Below are 13,014 nucleotides of genomic sequence, written 5' to 3'. Positions count from 1 at the left end.
TTGTCATCACTCAACCTTTTCCTTATTCGCTGGACTCACTGGCTCTGTGAGTTTGTGCCCGGCACTGGCAAAAGGCAACTGAGCCTCAGCGAGAGCCCCGCTCCCCACTCCCCTGCAGCCCCGGCCAGAATTGCCTAGGCATGGTAATAAGCAGTAGCAGCTCAGGCGATCCAGCATCTGTTCTGGGAGGTGGCCACTGTGACTGTCCCCGTCTTCACAAGGAGAGGGGACTTGCCCCAGGAGATGTGAGCATATGTGGTGATGTGAGGGTTTAAATGGGGCTGACTGACACGCCCCCCCCCCCCTTCACTCTCACCCACCCCACAGCTTCTACCTTAGTCATTCCCTCATGTCAGAGTGGTTTCTTATCTCTCCTCTAGAGTGTATCCTGCCCAGAACTCTTGGACCAGCATTATACTGTGGACATGATGGAGGCTGAGCACTCTGTCCAGCACCCAGTCACCAAGACTGCCACACGTCACATCGTCCATGTAGACACACAGCCCAGTCCTGGTGACCCCAGTACTGGGCACCACTCTTCAGCCCTGTGCCCTGAGTTGGCGCCCTACGCAACCATCCTGGCCTCCATCGCAGACAGCAAACCAAACAGTGTCCGCCAGCGGCCCATTGCCTTTGACAATGCCACCCACTATTACCTCTACAACCGCCTCATGGACTTCCTCACCAGCCGTGAAATAGTCAACCGGCAGATCCATGACATTGTGCAGAGCTGCCAGCCTGGCGAGGTGGTCATCCGAGACACCCTCTACCGCCTCGGGGTAGCTCAGATCAAGACAGAGGCAGAGGAGGAGGGTGAGGAAGAGGAGGTGGCTGCAGTGACAGTCTAAGCCAGGCTCTTGCACAGGGACTGCACCATCTCAAGCCATAGTGAGGCCCTTACCCGAGGCAGATCCATCCAGGGGACCGGCGGGAGCGTTCACCTTTGGGGAGGCCTCTGATGCTGGGACTGACCAAAGAGCTTCCATTTCCTGAGCACGGTGGGGCCCCGGGTCCGTGGTTCTCAACCTTCTGGGGGTTAGGAGAAGCACCAGGACACTCCTTACTGGCCCTGAGAGAGCACTTGGGGGACATAGAATGTTCAGCAAAGGGGACGGGAGGCCAAGGGAATGCTGGTAGCTGGTGGCTTCCCTGGGGCCTCCTGCGGGTCAGGGTGGAGGTCCTGGGGTAGGCGAAGGCAGAGTCCGGCGCTAGGTGGGAAGGCTGCTGAGGTATCTCTTCCCACCCCTGGGGAACACTCTTTCCAGCCCCTGTAGCCACACGACTTCCTTAGCCTGTTGCCTTTGACTTGGGGCCTTAGGGGCCTCATTAGCTCTAGGGGTCCCTTTGCGCTCTTGATTTTCCCAGAGGAGGGATGCGTTTCCCTCCTGCTCTTCCTGCACCCAAATTTGGGGGAAGCTGAGGAGGGAGAAACAGCCACAGCTTTCTTCCAGGACTGTCTTCTCTGCCCTGAGCTTTGAGGAAGAGGATCCCCTTCCTCCTTTCCCTGGCCACTGCTGCTGCACTTTACATCCTTTCTGGGCCCTGGACCCTCACCACAGAGGGGATGTGGCCCGTTGGCATGACATAACCTGGCGGCAGTAGGAAAAACTCCCTTCTGTGAAGGGGAAGCAGACTGGGCCATAAGGAAACAGCGGGACTGGCTCAAGTGCCTAAGGTTTGCTTAGGGCACGGGAATTGGCCGTGTTATTTAATTTATTGAGAGGAGTGGAGTAGGTGGCTTTTTCCCCCTCCTTCTTCCCCCACCAAGAATAAAATTTATTAAATTATCTGTTTTGGTGAAGCAAGAGTCAATTCCATGCTCATTGTGTGGGGCACGGTGTGGTTGAGCACCCGAGATGCTGAGTTGGTCACTCAGCATGAAGGAGGATGGAAGAGGCCCCAGGGAATCCGCAGGCCCCCGAGTGGCACAGAGAATCGGAGGCCAGCTGTGTTAATGCTGTTAGTTTAATGACCGAGACATCCCGCAGGGCGACTGTTAGTTACGGGGGGTCAGCTTGGTGGAGTGCATGCTGCTCGCTTGGTGTGGCCAGCCACACAGGCCCCCTGCCTTCCAACTCAGAATGACAGGGGACTGGGCAGAACCCTGAACTTGTAGCTGCCACCTGGTTCATTGTAGCGACCAGATCCAGGGTGGGTGGGGCTGTAGAGAGAAGGCCAGAGGGTGGGGAGTAGGAGGTACAGTTCATTCCTAGAAAGGGGCCACCCTGCTCTGAGGTCCCTGAGCCAGGCACAGTGTCTGAGCACCTGTTTGCTCTTGCCATTTCACTCGGCTACAGAGGGGGTCCTTCTACTCTGCCAAGGCCCAAGGAGCTTGGTCTCAATACTGGGGCACTTGGTAGGCACAAAACCGGTCCATTTCCAACGAGATAACAGGGAGTAGGGAAAGGGGTGCCTGGAAGTGGGAATGAGGTTGAGAGTGAGCTGGGGTTCTCCCAGTTGGCATAGCGAACATGAGGCCATAGCATTGAGAACAGTGGGTGGGGGGCTCAGCCCTAGCCCCTGACTGGCAGTGATGGCCCAGGCCGCGGAAGCGGGGTCCTCCCCAAACTCCCGTGGGTCTCACATCCCTGAGTTTCAGAGCTGGGCCGGGCTGTTGAGTGAAATGACCAAGGGCAGAGTCTGTAGGTTCTCCCCGTGGTGCCCCATCCACGGTGGAGCTGAAGCTTGGAGGAAGGGGAAAGCGGAGCTTCCTGGCCGTCTCCTCAGCAGAACTGGTAGTTGTTGGGCTGCAGCAGGGGCTGGGCAATATCCCCTTGCTCACAGCAGGCCAGGTGCTCGCTGGAGCTCTCCTCTGGCTCACTGCTGCCGCCGCTGCTTGACAAGTTGGTGTAGTCCTGAGGGTGAGAGGCCGGGCGTGGTTGGTCCTGATGGCTCAGGCCCCGCCCAGCCTGCTGGAGCCAGCCACCCGCCCCGAGGCTGGCCCCACTCACCGGCTCTCTCCTGTGCACTTGGGCCTGCTCCTGGAGGAGGGAGCAAATCTGCTGGAAGGTGGGTCTGCGGGTGGGCTCCAGGGCCCAGCAGGCCTGCATGATGCTGTATCTGAGACAGAACAGAAGCGGCCTGTGGGCCTGGGGACCGTGACCCATTCCCCTGTGCACATGCACACACAGCCCCTCAGTCTTGCCCAGCAGAGGGCCTGAAGCCTAGTGAGAAGTGAGCCTGACACGAGACCTGTGCTAAGTCCTTGACATGCTTGTCTTACTTAATCTCCCCAGTAGCCCTTGGAAGGTATTTCTATCACGCCCATTTGACAGCTGAAAGGAGAAAAAGTTCAGAGATGCTCTCGCCTAAGCTCCTAGAACCAAGAAGGGGCGCCCTTGCTGCCCGCAGGTCGGTTTGCCAGGTGGGCTGAGATGAGCAAGCGGCTGACTGTAGCAAGAGACTTAACGGGGCAGGGGGGCTGCAGGGCTGTGGAGCTGGTGGGCCGGCAGGCCGCGAGGGCCTGGCTGGGCACCGGGAGCGGCCGCGTTGAGAGTGGCGGGGAAAGATGTGGTGGGTGAATGCATGGCCCGCTGGCCCGCGCAGAGGCCGTGGTGAGGGGAGGGAGTCGGCGGCTCGCGGTGGGCCGGCTGTCATGAGGCAGTGGAGAGGCTGCCGTGGCTGGCTGGCCCACACCCCAGAGTGCCAGGACAGAAGAGATGGCAGGAGCCTTCCTTGAGGTCGTAGTACGAGAGTCTGACTTAAAAACCTGTCATTTGAGTTAGGACCAGTCCCAGTTGGAGTCCTAGGAGCACATCCTCTAGGCTACCTGGGAAACCAGTGGAAACCCTGACCTCACTCGGAAAAGGGCTTGGTTTGGCCCACGGGGGGGGAGGTAAAGCCTGGTTCTGGAACACTGGGCAGGGAGACTGGGACCACACACACACTTCCGTCCCCTTCAACCAAAGCCTGGGGTGTCCGCTTTCCTCCCTGGGGTCCTTCACTTACATGTTCTCTGGGGCAAATGCAGGCTGGGCCATTTGGTATCCGTCCTTCACCAGTTTATAGAACTTGCTGTTCACCAGGATGCCAGGGTAGGGGTTCAGCCCTGCAAAGGCCAAGATCAGGTAGGAGACCATGCTCAGTGCTCACCTTCACCTGCCCCCACACCCACATTACATCGTGGCGAGGCTGGGGTGTGAAGAGTTACAAAGGAGCGTAGGCTTCGGTGGAACTGGGGAGCCTTCACCCAGGCCTCATCACACCCCACAGAGAATTCCGGCACAGGCTTTGGAATAAAAGGTTAGAGGAGCTCGTTGAAGGGCTTAGCCCAAGTTCCTGTGCCTAGAGCTCCAGAAGCGGGATACACACAGTATGAGAGAAAACCATTCAAGGAAGCAGCAACCGCTCGGGCAGGCACACGAGGGAAGAGCCTGGACGGAATGCCTGGTGGCGTGGAGCGTCCGCCCAGCCCATGCAGGAGGTGCACTGCTTGGTTTTCACTCCCAGCAGCCTTTGCTGTGCCCTGGGCACCAAGTATCCTTGACTGGCATCCTCCATGAGGTATAGGACACCATGGTAACCGAACACGAGTCAGCCCCAGGCCAAGCCTGCCCTGGGCCAGCGGCTTACCGAGTGAGAAGATTTCCCAGAGCAGGATGCCATAGGACCAGACGTCGCTCTGAACCGTGTAGACACAGTCGAAGATGCTCTCTGGAGCCATCCACTTCACGGGCAGGCGGGCCTGGCACAGCAGACCCCAGTCACCTCGGACCCTGGCTCACCGCCCCCTCCCCAGCCCGGCCTACCCTCCCCAGTACTCACATTGCCCTTGACGATGTAGTTGGAGTCATTCATGATGTCCCTGGCCAGCCCAAAGTCCCCGATCTTGGCCACACGCCCACTGGTCAGCAGGACGTTTCGTGCTGCCACGTCCCGGTGGATGCACTGGAGGGAAGGGCTTGCAGAGTTAGTCTCAGCCCCTGCCCTACTTGAGCCTGAGGTGCAGGGGGAGCAGCCAGGGCCCCAGAAGGCCTTGGGCTCCTCATTGAGGGGGTGGGCATCCGTTTTGGCCCTCTATTCTGGCTCCTGTCCCTACCTTCTACCAAGACCCAGGTCTGAGGAAATTCAATGTGGTCGGACAGTTCAGTATTTAAAAAGCACCATCACTGTGGCCCTCTGGCCCTGAGCAGCGGCTGCTGCCTTAGAGTTCGGGCAGTCTGCTTGGGCAAGGAGCAATGAGCCCTGGTGCTGGGAACAGCCTCTGCGCCCCGTCCCCCGGGTACTAGTAACAGCAGCTGCTACCTCCAGGGCCCTCCCGTGCCAGGCTCTTCTCTAAGCATCTGCCCACATTATTACCCTGTTTTGCCCTTAAGACAACCCTGTGATTGTGCCCATTTTTCCAGGTATAGAAACCGAGGCTCAGAGAATTGCAATAGTTGCTCAAAGTCACCCAGCAAATGGCTGAGCCACCAATCAAACTCTGGACTCCCAAATCTGCTGTAAGGAGGACGGTCACAGCTCCCGCTCGCTGGGAACTTCGTGGGTTGAGTGTGTTGCACATGTCTTCTCGTACCCTCACAACAACTCAGGGAGGTTCCCTTATTAGCCCCACGAGACCGGGGGCTTCACAAAAGGACACAATGGTTGTCTTGTTCACACTGTCGGCCAAAACCGAAGGAATAAAGCCTGTTCTTGGACATGGGGTCCTCCACGGCCTGCTGCACACCAGGGAAACGGGTCTGCTCAGGCCTGGGCTCCCACCGTCCCGTGGTGGAGGAACTCTCAGCCGTAGGTCTCTCCCGCTCACTCCTAGAGGCCGTGTGGCCGCTGCCCACCTGCTCTCTGGCATGCTGGCTCCTCCTTGGCTCCATCATATGCTCTCCTTTCCTCCCCATCGTCATCCAGACTTACGTGGCGGGAGGGGGGGGGGGCGGGGCTCAGCTTCCTCCCATCCCCCTGGGTGACCACACTCAGACCCAGTTTACAACTCACGTTCTTGGAAGCAAGGAAGGCCATGCCCTGGGCCACCTGGCTCGAGAAGCGGAGCAGGTCCCGCAACTCCAGTGGTCGCCCATCCTCCTTGTCCAGGTCTGGTGTGGGAAGAGGCGTCAGCACAGCCCTACCTCATCCCTGCCCCTCCCTGCCCAGCCCCCAGTCGCCCCTCTCTGCCCTTCCCACACCTGAAACCCAGTACCTCCTCACCTTGTTCAGAGAAGGAGTCGTTTGAAGAAGAAGTAGAGACAGGTCTCATCTCCACATAGGTGTCTACACCCTGGCTGGAGAAGCCGCTGTCCCTATATAAATGGTTGGGGGGCGGGTGAGTCCCTCTTGCTAAACTGCCCAGCTCAGGCCTTGACCTCTAGCTCCCCATGGCCTCTCCAATCGGCAGGGAAGGACGGGGACCTCAAGGTCCACTCAAACATCCCTTTCTGACAGGGAATTCCCCTGCCGCATTCTGTGTGAGTGATCATTGATCTCAGCATGGCCATCCAGGGAAGAAGCTTACAATTTGTTCTATCGTTGGGCAGCTCTCTGCCTGTTAGAAAGTTCTTCACTGTTCCTAATGCCAATCTGCCCCTTGGATTTTCCTCCAGCTGGTCCTTGCTCTGCCCTCAAAGGCCACAGAGAATGAGGCTTCCTTTCCCCCTAACAGCCCTACAGGGATTTGAGCATATTCTAAGGCCCCATCTTTGAGCCTTCTCTGTCTGGACAGTGGTTCTCACCGCTGGCTTCACATTCAGCCACGTGGGGAATTCTCAACTCTCCCTGTGCCCGGACCACCTCAGAAATTAGGGGGCAAAACCCAGTCGTTCGCACTTTGCGCTCTCTCCAGGCGATTCCAGTGTGCAGCCTGGCTAAAGGCCACTGGTCTAGAGGAGTGCTTCTTAAACTAATTCAAGAGCATATGATTCGCCTGGGGGGTCTTACTGAAATGCTGATTCTGACTCAGCAGGTCTGGTGGCCTGAGCTCCTGCATTTCTAACAGCTTTCAGGTGATGCCTATAAGCTCACGCTTTGAGTCACAGTTGGAGAAAGCACTTCTCTAGATTGAATAGCTACTACTGCTTCTAATATTACAACTAGGTATGATTTCTGCACTCCCCCCCACCCCCCCCATCCCTGCCCCCTCTGTGATGGAGACGTGCACCTTGACAATGCCCATACTAGATCTAGTGTTCCCAGAAAGAGAAGGGAGTGTCTTATTTAGGCTTCGACCATGGCAAAACCATCCCCTCCCTTGGTTTAGAAACTATACTTCCATTAATGTAGCCTGGGAACCCACTGGCAGGATTGGATCACATGCCATTTGCCCTTGAAGTCACCTCACTGAATCCTTACCCCATGTGCACATTTGAAGATAAGAAGTTAGTACTTTACTTCAGTTCTCATTTTGATTTGACTTGGCCTGAGGTTCTAGCCTGAGGAGGCCCAGTGTGAGCTGCCCTCTCAGAGGGGCGGCAGAGAGAGGAAGAGGAAGCAGATCCTGCCAGCCCTCATATTCGGGGATACTGGATGGAATGAAATGGCCTCCTTCCCCTTTTGCCTCCCCAGGCTTGGCAGCTGATAGTGGCTGAGATAGGGGGCCCAAGTACACCCTTCTCGTTCTGATCCTGTCTCAGCAGCCTGGCCCTGAGGCCCCACACGCCCCAGGACCGAGACTTCAGGACAGCAGTGAGGCTCACGTGAGTACTGGACCAGGAGTCAAGGGAGCAGAGAGTTCTGGGGTGGGCTCCACCTCTGCCCCTGACTCATGTGTGACACGAAACTGGCCACTTCCTCTCTCTGATTCCCCATGTGGCTTCATCCATCTGCCTCGGGGTGGCTTCCAGGAATCACAGCATTACAGAATGATAGAGTAGGAAAGACTCTGAGAGGTTCAACCCCCCAGTGGCTCACCCCGGGGAAACTGAGGCCCAAGTAGATCGGGGGCCTGGCCACGGTCACCCTGTTTTGCCCTTTCTCCCCCAACAACCAGCAGACTCTGTCCGGGTGCTGTGTAGCCCCTGACAGCATGAGCCCCTGACAGCATGGGACAAATAGGGCAGTTACCCTCAAGATCTGCCCATCTCTGGCCAGAGCGCTGAATGGATCTTGGTTTATCTTTTACATACATTAAAGTGATGATTTCATTAACGCCTATCTCCACCAGACTATGAGCTGCCCATCTTTGCCCTCCATATTCCTAGAACAAAAGTAGGTGCCCAAATATTTGTTGGATGATAGGAATAAGTAGTAGAAAAGCCGGGTTGGCCCATCTAAGTGGGGGTGACTACTTCCCATGGCAGAGATGGGAAAGTGAGGGCCACACAGCCACCAAGCCTGTGTTAGGTTTACGGACAGACCCAGGGCCCCCCTCCTCCCGTCCCAGCCTCCTTCCTGTCCTTTGCCAGGGTCCTACCTGCGGACATATTTCTTCTCCAGGTGGATGTTCTTGTAGCCAGCGCCTGCCTGGGGGTCCTGGGCCACACTCAGGCTGGGTCCCAGCATGGCCTCGGCCTTCCTTCGCAGAAAGTTGAGCAGGTCGCCATAGCAACAGTACTCGGTGATGACCAGAACAGGGCCTAGTGCAGCCAAGAGAGTGGGGTAAGTGCACTCCTTAGCCCACTCCCCCATGTGGACAGGAACATGGGGTGGGGCAACACGGCCCCCTGGAATGGGACTCAGGAAACCTGAGTTCTAATCCTGCCTGGCTATGGGCAGCTTTTTCTGCTTTCTGTGCCTCAGTAATCCCATCTGTCTAAAACAGAGGAATCTCAAAAAACTAGCCAAAGAATTCTTTCTTCAAAGGAAATCTATGGCGGTTCCATATGGGTCAAGGCTGCTATAGAAGAGGATGGGACAGATTGGGAGTCCCGACAGGCCCTGGGGCACTGTTGTGGACCCTGTCATGAGTGTCCAAGTGTCTTTGGGTGGGAGTTTCACTCCAGGCCCCCAGAATCAGACTCCCTGCAGCAGGAACCAGAGATCTGCACTCTTATCCCCCTCTCTGGCTGACTCGGACACACACCAAGGTCTGAGAACCACTGATCAGAGCTCATAGAACTGACTATCAGTCATAAACAGCTTCTGACCAGTCCAGGCACCTGGTCTAGGAATTTGAGGAATGCTGAGGTAGAGATCCTACCATCACTTGGAGGGGATTGGGAGGAGAAGATGGAGTGAGGTGACCCTGGGCCCTCAGACACCCAAGAGGCTCCAAGACCATGGGCCCCAGTGCCTGCTAGGACCCCTCACCTCCGTGGGTGCAGGCTCCCAGAAGGTTGACTATGTTTTCGTGTTGGCCTAGGTGACTCATGATCTTCAGTTCCGACATGAGGGCCTCCTTCTCGTCCGCGTGAGCCGTGGCTAGAAGATGGAGCCACAGGTCCCATAGATGGGGAGAGGGCAGGACATAGAGAGCCACATAGACAGACAGGAGACACCCAAGAGAGCAAGTGGGGCACACCCAGTGCCCCAAAGTGATCAGTGACCAAAAGAGGGAAAAGGAAAAATGCAGACACGCAGATGGGAGTTAGGGAGAGAGAAGAGATGGCCCATCCCTGAGCTGCTTTCGAGTGGCAGGAAACCAAGCTGTGGCCAGGCCATGGCCCAGGGTGGCCTCTGTGTGCCCCAGCCTCTTTGGGGCTCCATCAGAAGCCCCTCCACACCCAGGAGTTGGAGGGAGGCTGCAGCTCACAAAAGAAGCCAAGAGTCCTTGCCTCCAATCCCAGGCCCTTCCCCAGGCCAAAAATGTGGGTGGTGCCTTTTGTGATGACAGGGCAGGCCCTCCCCTAGCATGCACCACCTCCTCCCCGCTCCCCACAATTCCCTCAGCCCCTTCCCCTCACTTACACTTCAGCATCTTCACAGCCACCTTCAGAACAGCATCTTCCTTGCCCAGACCAAAGGCCGTGGCCTCTACCACCTTCCCAAAGGCACCAGCTCCAAGAGTCTTCCCTGCCACACACACACACACACACACACATACACGGTCTCCTTAGATCCCTGGGTGACAAAGAGCCCTTTCTCTAAGGGCCCACAGGCTCCCTGCGGTCCCACATGGGTGCTAGGATCGCATCTCACCGAACTGCAGGTTGTTTCGGGGGAACTCCCACTTCTCGTTGTAGGGCAGCTGGGTGGGGTCTATGAAGGTGTAACTGTTGCCCTCGTAGCTCTCGATGATCTTCCAGCGCACCTGGTACTTGGGCTTCTGCAGAGGGAGGGCGGGAAGCATACATGAGCGCCCCGCAGGCAGATCTGGGATCTCATCCCCGACCCCCCACCCCCGCTGAGAGCAGGGGTCTGGGGAGTCCCAAGGCGTGCGGGAGGAGGCAGGGGTGGCCTGAGATGTGGTGAGAGGGACTGGGTTGTCCCACGTCCAAGGCCTGTCCTTGCCTGGCTTGGCCCACCATATGACCTTCCCTTCCACAAGTCTTGGTTTCCCCACTTGTGTATTGAAAGACAGGGGACAGGGTCACCTCTGAGAGCCCTGACAGCCCTGATAACTTGGTAATTCCTGAGCCAGGAGGGAGGGAGGGACCTTGAGGCCTATCCATCCGTCCATCCTCCCATCCAAATACTGTCTGGTTTTATTTTTAATTGCGGTAAGATACATGACAACCGAAAATTTACCATCTCAACCATTTTTTAGTATATCATTCAGAAGTATTCATTCACACTGTCGTGCAACCAGTCTCCAGAATGCTTTTTGTCTTGCAAAACTGACACTCCGTACTCATTAAGCGACTCCCCATTCCTACCTCCCCTGAGCCCCTGGCCACTTATCTCTCCAATCTGACGACTCTAGGTACCTCACTTAATTGGAATCATGCAGTATTTGTCCTTTTGTGACTGGTTTATTTCACTCAGCCTGATGTCTTCAAGGTCCATCTGTGTGTCAGAATTTCTTTCCTTTTTAAGGCTGAATAATATTTCCAGACAAATATTTCACCGAATCCCTATTTGTGCCAGACACCATTGATTCAGAACTGAAGAAGATAAAGGCCCTGCCCCCAGGCAAGGGGCTAAGACAGGCATTCAACTCAAATACATACTTATGTCGGACATCTTCCTATAGTACCGTGAAAAAAACAAAGCAGGGTGATAGGCTAGAGAGCGCCGGGTACAACGGAAGGTAAGTCAGGGAAGGCCCTTGAGGAGGTGAGGGGCAGCCGGCCAGATGACTGTCAGAGGAAGCTCTTTGCAGGCTCAGTGAAGAGCAGATGCAGAGGCCTCGGGTGGGCCAAGTCCTGGCAGGTCTGAGGGACCGGAAGTTTCCCCAGGGGCTTGAAGGAGGTGGGGATGTTCCAGAGACAGGAAGGTCTTGAGCGCTGGGATAGGTGAGTGGATTCCCTCCTACCTGCACTGAGAAGCCCTTGAGGGGGTGACGCAGGTGAGGGATACAGCTGAATTTATGTTGTCAAAGGAGAGGGAGAGGGCAGAACCAGACGTAGGGAGGAAAGCAGATGCGTGGCTCTTTCCTGCCCAGGGCGACGGCTGCTTGGGGGCATCATGCCAGGGGGTGCCCATGAGAAGCACTGATGGAAGACAGACTTTAGGGGGAAAGTGGAAGCTGGGCCTGGGTGGTGGAGGACACTGAGGCCTTGGGTCAGCAGTCTTGCTCTTTCCGGTCAGCCTGATGGGACAGGGACCAGCTGGGCTGTGCTTAGCAGCTGGGCTCCTTCTCTGGGCACCCAGCCTGGGGGAGCTAACAGGTATGAGAGTGGGTGTGGGGGAGGGAGGCGGCCTGTGGCTCTAAGTTGCATCAGATTAAGAGAAAAGACTCCAGAGAGCTGTAGGGAAGAACTTTCCAGATGGTAGTTTGGGAGAGGAGATTGTGGGTAGACATAAGGAAGAACTTCCGGGTTCTGATTCAGGAGGGAGGCTGCAGATAAACTTAAGAACATCCGAGCTGTGGCTTGGGAGGAAGAGTCTGAAGCGGGATCAAAGGAGGAAGCTCCTGAGTCATGCAGGATTCAAGCCCCGCGTGTGGGTGCCTTCCCAACCCTAAACATGGAGAGAAAGCCAGGAGGGGGTTCCTTGACCTCCCCCAGCCATTTCCATCTCCAGGGGTTTCTGTGGCCAAAGCTGTTTTTTTCTCCTCACCACTTCTTCTTCTGGCCCCTGCAGCTGGGCCTGAGTCAGCCCCCTCCCCAGTGCTGCCCGGCCCCCAGCCAGACAGGGGATACTGGGGAAAGGGAGGGGGGTGGTCAAAGGAAGAAGAGGTCATCTGGCTGGATCTCAGGTCTCTGAATCCCAGACTCTACCTGGAGGAAGACACAGCTCTCCCCTGCCTCCCCCTGCGCCTCCAGCATCCCTGCCCCATCCTGGAAGGCAGCCAGCAGCTCTGCTTCTGTACCACCTTGGCTACCCAGGGCTTCTACCTGGAGGGGTTTCCTCTGAAGGAGAGCCCTTACAGGGAAGTTGGGACGGGCCACCCTCGGCCAGGTTTCCTAACGGTAGCAGTTGTCCCGATAGGAAGCAGTGCTCCCTGAGTAGGGCACCGGGCGGCACGCTCAGCATGAGTCATCTCACTCCTTATAACAGGCCCAGGCCCAGGCTCACCCCAACTTCCCCTTGGCGACTGAGATGGGCAGGGAGACATCCCAGTCCTGTGACCCTCCCCATCTAGGCCTGATGGTTCTAGGCTTCTGGATGTTCTCTGTCTTAGGAAGGTAGCGACCTCAACACTTCCCACTGGAAACCTTGGGGACCCTCCCGCCTGGCCCCAGTCGGCCTCCAGGTCCCAGAGCTCAGTTCTGACTCCAGAATCCCAGCCTTCGTGCCTCCCTACCTCATCCTTTCCTCCTTGTGTCCTTCCTCCTTCCAGCCTGCTGACTCCTGCCCTTTTCTCCTCCCCCCTTTGGCCCCCCTTGTGGTCTCTCTGGGGGCCAGGAAGGTGATGACTCAGCCCTGAGGCAGAACCAACCCTTCCCCCCAGCCAGAGCCACCCCTCACCGCAGGCCCAGGCAGTGAGGCCGGGCCAGGCAGAGTCCCCAGTGCAGAGGCAAAGCTCAGAACCCCATGGGGCAAAGCAGAGGGGAATTGGACGGAGGGCCTAGAGGCAAGGGCATGACCATCTTGACCTCTCAA

General features: G+C 56.9%; 2 protein-coding genes across 8 annotated transcripts in view; one reads left to right on the top strand and one right to left on the bottom strand.

Annotated features, from left to right (window-relative positions):
* Positions 1–1,789, top strand: part of HMGXB3 (HMG-box containing 3) — a 45,229-nt gene extending 43,440 nt beyond the window's left edge. For all 7 annotated transcript variants that reach the window (XM_064596678.1, XM_064596677.1, XM_045902903.3 and 4 more), the window contains one exon: positions 381–1,789. In XM_064596678.1, coding sequence (XP_064452748.1) covers positions 381–848 — 468 coding nt within the window. In that variant the 3' untranslated portion in view covers positions 849–1,789. The remainder of the gene's footprint in view (positions 1–380) is intronic.
* Positions 1,790–1,947: 158 nt separating this feature from the next.
* The window catches only part of CSF1R (colony stimulating factor 1 receptor), a 30,279-nt gene continuing 19,212 nt past the window's right edge, over positions 1,948–13,014 (bottom strand). Inside the window, exons 11-21 of the mRNA XM_045902934.2 lie at positions 10,006–10,132; positions 9,775–9,879; positions 9,178–9,288; positions 8,342–8,504; positions 6,145–6,236; positions 5,935–6,032; positions 4,765–4,887; positions 4,573–4,684; positions 3,949–4,048; positions 2,952–3,060; positions 1,948–2,855 (exon numbers count right to left, since the gene is read on the bottom strand). Of these exons, the coding sequence (XP_045758890.1) occupies positions 2,724–2,855; positions 2,952–3,060; positions 3,949–4,048; positions 4,573–4,684; positions 4,765–4,887; positions 5,935–6,032; positions 6,145–6,236; positions 8,342–8,504; positions 9,178–9,288; positions 9,775–9,879; positions 10,006–10,132 (1,272 nt within the window). The 3' untranslated portion in view covers positions 1,948–2,723. The remainder of the gene's footprint in view (positions 2,856–2,951; positions 3,061–3,948; positions 4,049–4,572; positions 4,685–4,764; positions 4,888–5,934; positions 6,033–6,144; positions 6,237–8,341; positions 8,505–9,177; positions 9,289–9,774; positions 9,880–10,005; positions 10,133–13,014) is intronic.

This window comes from Mirounga angustirostris, unplaced genomic scaffold (assembly GCF_029215605.1).
Source record: "Mirounga angustirostris isolate CCGP_5_RB_7025 unplaced genomic scaffold, mMirAng1.0.hap1 SCAF_7, whole genome shotgun sequence".
In the NCBI taxonomy this organism is placed as follows: domain Eukaryota; kingdom Metazoa; phylum Chordata; class Mammalia; order Carnivora; family Phocidae; genus Mirounga; species Mirounga angustirostris.
This window is presented reverse-complemented; position numbering and strand designations above follow the sequence as displayed.